This window comes from Galeopterus variegatus, unplaced genomic scaffold, assembly GCF_000696425.1.
Source record: "Galeopterus variegatus unplaced genomic scaffold, G_variegatus-3.0.2 Scaffold2204, whole genome shotgun sequence".
Classification (NCBI taxonomy): Eukaryota; Metazoa; Chordata; class Mammalia; order Dermoptera; family Cynocephalidae; genus Galeopterus; species Galeopterus variegatus.
In genome coordinates this window covers 96,326-103,510 of record NW_007728315.1, presented here as the reverse complement: position 1 = coordinate 103,510, position 7,185 = coordinate 96,326, and the positions used below count along the sequence as shown (strand labels likewise).

The window sequence follows — 7,185 nt, the reverse complement described above, 5'->3', positions numbered from 1 at the left end:
TAATTTAAAATAATTATTCATATTGAAGAGGGTTTCCACAAAAGGGATAAACTTTTAAAAAGAACTTGAGTTGTGGTCTTTAAAAGAAAGAACATATTTATTTGTTTAGCACTGTTGGTAATATTGACTGTTCTTTGATCTTTCCCTCTCAGTCCCAACCCTCACTTCTTAACATCCTGCATTTCTTTGATATTTTTAATATACTTAGGCTTTGAATATGTATCACACAATGAATTGAAAACTTATGTTGATGATCTAGTTATGTATTCCTGTGTATTACGATGTACTACAGGGACCACTGGTTGATGCCCTCAGTGCCATTCTTAGGCTCTAATAGTGTCTAACATAAACCACAAGATATTGACACATTTTCTCTTACGTTGACAGTGTCAATACTTAATTCCTACGAACTATGGACATCATTGTGGAGATTCACCTCCACCCCCATGCCTCACTTCACCAACTCCTTAGAATTCCAACACTATAATGACTATTTCTGCAGTTGATATTGTGATTTCTAGAATGTGCTTGTCAAATATTACCAGTCTGTTTTCACTTTTCCTTGTAATGTGTGTTGCTTTTTCAAAGATCTAAGATCCTCTTTATTTAGATGAGGAAAGTAGGACATAGGGTGTCCTTGGCTATGGCGATGAGCTTGCAACCTAAAGACAGCTAAGATGGTGTACTGAAAGAGGAAACTTTAGGCTTGGTACATTGTAGGGATGAACCTACATCTACAGTCTTCCTTCTGTTGTTAGTGATAGGTATATGTCATTCCTACAAGGAGCTGCTGGTCCTCAGATCCCTTTATCTTTCAAACTCCACTGAGGTGATTTATAACTTACCTTGCTTTGGAGCTTCTACTGCCCTGACCACTTAATTTCAGTGCTAAGTATATTCCTCAGCAAATGTATCATATGCATTTTTACTAAAAAGCCCAAACAACTTCTTTTGCATCAACAGGAATTGAGACCACTGGCTTTTTAAAATTTTTTTATTTTTTCACTCATCATTTATTTACAAATACACATTATAACTTTTATATACATTGCACATTTACATGGTAGAAAAGTACAAAACTATATATTTAAATGAATTTATATTTAACTTGCCATGTTTGAAAATATAAAATTGCATCAGAAAAAAGTATTATGAAAAGCAAGAAACTTGAACTGATAAAGCTTTGATATAACTTTTAGTGACACATTGGTTGAAAAAGAACTAATTTAAAAGGTACAGCCAACTAGCTTAAAGAAAACACCTAACAAAAGGTTGAATATGTAGACTTCGCCTTCCTTTAGTTTCCTGACACCCACATCACTCCATTCTTTGGATCTGTAACATCTTAAAAGTATATTACTAGAATTATAACATTGTTATCATCCCCTCTCTCACAAATGTCTTCATCATAACAAGAGAACTGAAGTAGGAATTTCCTCAAAGATGTATATCCTCTGTACCTTATATTTGAGTCAAAGTTATAATGCCTTTTGGTCAGTCAAGATTCCTTGTAAACAAAACCCGAGGGATCATGTATGTACAGCTCAGGCAGCAGAGAATCCAATAAATAAACATGACAGAAACTGACATGCAAGTTTGTTAAAACTGGAGAAGAGTCTAACAATAGTGAAATAAAGGGAGACAGATGAGTGAGTGAATAGTAAGGAATGGACTTAAATGGTTTACAAAAAAAAAGCTTTTACTTTACAAGCAAGAGACCTCACAATAAATAACAACTGCTCTTCCTTTCACGAATAAATTTCTTCAAAAACAAGGTGTACAGTCAACCAGACATTTTATGTATAAATTATAAAACATGACACAGTATAAATAAATGTCTACAAGTCTCAACTATGGGCCTCATCCAGTAGACCTCACAATGACTGCCTCTCCGTGTCCAATGAGTAACAAGGTGGCCTGGGAGAGAGCTTTAGAACAAAGGTCCTTTAATGTATAGTTTTCCCCCCAAATAAATAAGCATACACTTATTTACAGTATGGACAATATATTTTTTCTTTTTTTTTTTCTTTTCTTTTTTTTTGCCCAAAGGCTATGTCAACATTGAACACTGGTGGAGGGTTTACCACTCTAGAATGGAAGATATAGGAAAGCTGTAGTCCTGGTCTTCATCATCTTCCTCTTCTTCAGTGTCTTCCGAAATGGCTAGATGGGGGAATACAGGGGAGCTGTTGTTTAAATATGGACAACAACAGCGCAGAAGCAGCTCAGTGTATGTTTTCAAAGCCCTCTGATACAGCCATATTACAGCGTTGCATTTTTATGTGACTTGCAGTGAGATGCTTTTTTGTTTTTGTTTTTGGCATCTGCTGTTATGCAATAAGTTTAAATTAAAAAAAAAAAAAACCATAATCTATGAAGTCAAAAACTGCAGAAAGTTCTGAAGAATCAATGGCTCAGGTTTTACGGGCAGATTCCTGAAATTAGATAAAAAGCGCTCTTGTGTTCTAGATATAACTGCTTTGGGTCCTTAATTCAGAGTTAGTAGAGGCAACTGCTAAAAGCAGCAGTCATATGTGATAATATAAAACTGTCTTCAGAAAAATACCCCCAAAACTTTTGAAGCAGTTAGTTTAGATTCAAGTGTTAATAAAGCAAACAGCAAAGCACACTACTAAAGCAAAAGAATTAGGGGCAAACAACTGGAAACAGGTTTTTAGAGGCAACACCATGATGATGATCACTGGATAAATCCTAACAGCCAGCAAACATTGGAGAGAGTTTTTCTGTGGATCACTGAATTGCCGGTGAAATCTAGCAGCTACCTAACTTAAACAGAAACAGGCTTATGTGGGAAGGTTTGCGTGCTTTTTAAGTGTACATTCCCTAGGGCTTGCCTGGGAAAGGCTTAAATTGCAGCAAGGTTAAAAATCACACTTACAGTTGCAAGATCCGGAGTGCTTTACTTCCAGCAGCACACCTGAGGAGCAGGCAGCTTCCTTCATGGCACACTCACTGGCATAAGTGGCATTGTCACTGGCACAGACAGGCTCGTCCGACTTACTGTCAGGGCACAACTCATCACAGAGGGAACACCGGCCTCTGCCAACCTTGAAATCCCATAAACATTTTTTTCCACCAGTGCACTGGATATCTTCACAGGACTTTGCTTCTAGGATATAATAGATCCGTGATGAGTAAACTGATTTCCCCATTCTTCCTTTGTCTCCCTTTCTCTAGTCCCGTATCAATAAACTATAATTCATATCTCATTACTTACTAATGAAGGTAATGGAGATATTACACAAAAAGGCTTGCTAATAAAATTGTAGCTCAATCTCCCCACCCCCCGTTTCTTACATACTACATTAGTGCATAAAAACAGTATTTTTTGGAAGAGGATTTCACAGTATTCTTGAGTTAAATAACTATCTTATTTCCCAAAAGTGGGGTCTTTTAAAAAAAGAAAGAATTCCATCAATTACCAGAATCTGATAACAGATTTTAGGAACTGTTAAGTAATTATTTTTTGCTTCCAGCAAGTCTGGCACTTAAAAAAAATGTGTAAAATCGAGTTCTAAGTTTGCTAAGATGGAATATTGTGTACTGCTTCTTGCTGGTATTTGAATATATACATTAATGCTTTCAGAAGACAATCATTTCCAGGAGGAATGTTGTGGTCACAACAGTTTACCCAAGCTGGAGAGTGTTCCTCTGTCTGGTGAAAGTATGTATTTGGGAGGCCTTGGGCTTTATTTATTAACCCCACAGTTTTAACACTGGAACTAGTCTTTTCAATACTCTGTTTTTTCTTTTGCCTTCCTCAATCCAGAATACCTACTGATACACTTTCCCTCGTAGGCTAATCCAATAGACCTGCCCAGCAGACAGGTAGCTTTTCTCAGGTGGCAGGCACTGGAGTAGGTCACTCCATCATTTCCACAGAGATATTGCTCAGAGGAGGTGGGCTCTGGGCAAATCCGATTACATGTCACACAGTAAGCATTATTGGTCTGGTCCACCACACATGTGGAGCTGCCTGGACAGAAAACATCCCGACAAGTCTCTGAAACAAAGAGGGAAACACATTAATGGTCACCTTCTGGTCTTTAGGGGGTGAACATTTGATATTATCAAGGAAATGATAAAGCTGAAGCATCCAGCTTTCAAAAGGTACTTTGGGAGCCCTGTGATTTTTAAGAGAAAATCTGACTCTAGGTTGTTCTCTTCAGCTTTCTTAATAAGTCTTTAGAAGTTAGAAAAGAGCTCCTTTATTTGATATCACTATTATTATTGTTAGGCTCTTACTGTGGACTGCACCATCCCCCAAGGTCTTCCAGTGGCTCCACCTCAGGTACAAAGCTGGAGGAGGGGGCTGGGGTCTTGCTCCAGAAGGGTAGGACCTACTTTTACATTTGCCTTGGTACTGGACTTCCAGTTCTGGCTGCTCTTTACATCTGGCCTTGAGGAGTGCACATTCATTGCGGTAGGTTTTCCCGTCTAGCCCACAGACAGGACCCTTCCAGGTGATGTTGGAACAATCCGGGGCACAGACGCAGCGGGGTTTGTTCTTCTTGTTCATTCGGCATTTTTTCCCGGGTCCACAGTCCACGTTTTCACACGTTTCTGTGAGTTGGAAAGAGGCATGGACTAAAACCAGGGGCAGGCAGCCTGTAGTTCAGCCAAGAGGGCTGCGCGTGCCTTGCGCAATCGTGCAGCCCCGAGTTCCTGAGTTTGCGCTGGAGGGGCCCAGGCTCTCTCCTAGACGACTAGTAGGGAGCGAAGGGCTGGGGACCGTGGGCTGTGCCCCAATCCCAAATCTTTCTCAAGGAGTGCAGGATGGCTGGCTTCACCTCCACACTTGGCTCAGAAGTCTGGGAACCTCTGCGGACCTTGTTTTGTCAGCAGCCTGCAACAGGCAGGATTCGGACCAAAAGTCTTACCCAGCTGAGGCGGGGGGCGGGGAGGTAAGGGGAGCCCGGGAACAAAGCTCTCCTAGTCCCAAACCCCAGCCATGGACTGGGGAAGCTGAGGGTAAGACGCCCTCTACTGAGGGCCTGCAATTTGGGGAGGAGAAGTCCTACCTTTACACGGGATGCAGTTGGGGGCGCCCCCGTTGAAAATCATCCACTTGAAGAGCGTGTTGTCATTCACGTCCTCCTCGGTCCACGAGGTGCTCAGGCGGCCGGTGCTGCAGCACTCCTCCTTGCTCAGTTCCGTCTTGTACAGGACCTGGCAGCGGCCGTTCTTTGCTTGGCGGAGCCAGCAATTCCCAGCTGTGAAGAGACAGGGGTGGAGAGGTGGAAGAGTGGACAGCGGGGTAGGGGGAAGGAGGCGAGCGAAGTAGACCCGGCGAGGATGGGGAGGGGGCGAATGTGCAGGAAGGAAAGAGACAGATCGGGGAGAAAAACGGAAAATAAATTGAAGGGGGTGCAGTGGTGACGAAAGGGAGGTGGGGGAGTCCTGATCACAGACGTGGGAGGTGGGCGAGGGGGAGATAGGGCGAGAGGGAGAAGCCAGAGCGCCCCAGCCATATCAATGTCAGTTACCAGTGACCCAGACACAACACGTGCAGCTTGCATTGACTTTTACTAGACTGTTTACTTTTATTCGTCCCATTTCATAACCTGCAGCGACTCGAAGAGCAGATGAAAGAACCTGACAAAAACAGGATGCGACGGATGTTTTTACATGTTGGTTTCATGTAGTCGGTATGGGAATTATTTGTGACAGGGGTTAAGAAAGTAGGAGAACGTGAGAGAGAGAGAGAGAGAGAGAGAGAGAGAGAGAAAGACACACTCGCAGGAACAGATCAAGCAAAAGGCACTTGTGAAAAATGAAAGCAAAAAAGCAAGCCGGCCCAGCTCGGCGCTACCCCGCGCGGCCTCAAGGCGCAGCCCGCCCGACGGGCCCGTTTTGCAATCCGCCAGACCCGGAGAACGCCCGAGGCCACCGCGATCTTTCGAAATCTCCAAGGGTGCTTTCCCTGGCGCCCACGTCCCCGGCACCCATGCAGCGACTCTCCCCTAAAGGCGGGCAACCCGGAGTAGTGCCGTGCAGACGGCGACGGGCAGTGTCCAGGAGGGAGTTTACAAAACACTTAACTGTGAACGCTAAAGCAGGGAAAGTGACACGTTGAAGGGGGGAGGCTTCCTACCAGTTCATGGTTATATACACCTACCTCATATCGTCCAATAAATCTTTTCAAGTAATTTCTGCCTCTTCCCCCTTTTTAATGTTCGAATTTTGTTGAGAAAGACTTCCCATGAATCATCAAATATGACTTTAACAAAAATTGGACGGCAAGCTGCTACTATTGATATTTTAAAAATTCTGCCCAAAGAATAATTGAAATACACAAAGCTATTTTTAAAAGACAAACTTGAGAAATTTGCTCTTAATCCATCTCAGAATTTGAATCAGTTGTGGGCTGCTCACTGTTTTACAGAAAGTTAACAGTCAGAGGAATGAGGCGAAGGGAAAAAACCGTAAGGTACCTAAAACACTCCGGGGTAATAATTTGGCTCTCTTTTTTTTTTTTTGCGTGGTTGGGGGAGGGGGTTGGAAGAAACACTCACTAGTCAGAAATCTACTTCCCTCTCAAATTTTCAGCACCCACATTTCCAAGTTTGGGCAAAGTTTCTGAAAACACGTCCCCCAGCCACCGAAGAAAACTGTCTCTCTCCCCCAACCCCCCGGGTCATTTTTTAAAGTATCCAAAAGATGTGGGAGGGAGAGAGGTTGATTGCAAATGGGTCGACTGAAATCTCCAGGCTATTGATGCTTGTCCCCTTCTTCAGAGCCAAACTGGGGAGATAACCTCTCAAGTCATCATGGCCAGAAATTAGCATCTAACCCTAACTACTGAGAGACTCCAGCTCACTCCCTTGCCTTTTTAAGGATAGGCGAACTCCAAACTCCGCTCCCAGTCCTAAAGTGTCACTGCGTTGTTTTCCCACTCCTCTCCATCCCGGAGTCGTTCAGTGGGTCCAACATCTCCCGAGAGTCGTGTAGCACGGAGCAGACCCAGTGGAGACGAGAAAAGTGGAAGCCCCTGCCCTCCGCCGAACCTCCCCAGCGCATCTCCCCACGCTTACCCTGGGCGCTGCGGTCCTCCATAAACTGGCAGAGCAGCAGCAGCAGGAGGCAAAGCCCACCGGGCTGGTGCCTCGCACGGACCATCCTGGGGCAGGCGCGGGCGAGGAGCGCGGCGGCGCGGGGAGCGGG

At 43.8% G+C, this 7,185-nt stretch overlaps 1 protein-coding gene across 2 annotated transcripts; it reads right to left on the bottom strand.

The window, feature by feature from the left end:
- Positions 1 to 976: 976 nt before the first annotated feature.
- On the bottom strand, positions 977 to 7,179 carry FST (follistatin). Of its 2 annotated transcripts, none has more exons than XM_008580923.1 (6): positions 7,056 to 7,179; positions 5,043 to 5,234; positions 4,366 to 4,584; positions 3,800 to 4,024; positions 2,900 to 3,130; positions 977 to 2,435 (listed from the first exon to the last, which is right to left on the bottom strand). In XM_008580923.1, coding segments are annotated over exons 1-6 (954 nt in total). In that variant the 5' UTR covers positions 7,141 to 7,179; the 3' UTR covers positions 977 to 2,433. The 2 variants fall into 2 exon arrangements, with proteins under 2 accessions (XP_008579145.1, XP_008579144.1); XM_008580922.1 differs by having other exon boundaries at positions 977 to 2,163.
- Between the last annotated feature and the right edge of the window lie 6 nt (positions 7,180 to 7,185).

Coding starts and splice junctions, on each gene's coding strand:
- FST (XM_008580922.1), bottom strand. CDS start 7,140: ATGGTCCGTGCGAGGCACCAGCCCGGTGGGCTTTGCCTCCTGCTGCTG. Junction 5,235..7,055: donor GGAGGACCGCAGCGCCCAGG/GTAAGCGTGGGG, acceptor GTCTCTTCACAG/CTGGGAATTGCTGGCTCCGC. Junction 4,585..5,042: donor CAACTGCATCCCGTGTAAAG/GTAGGACTTCTC, acceptor TCCAACTCACAG/AAACGTGTGAAAACGTGGAC.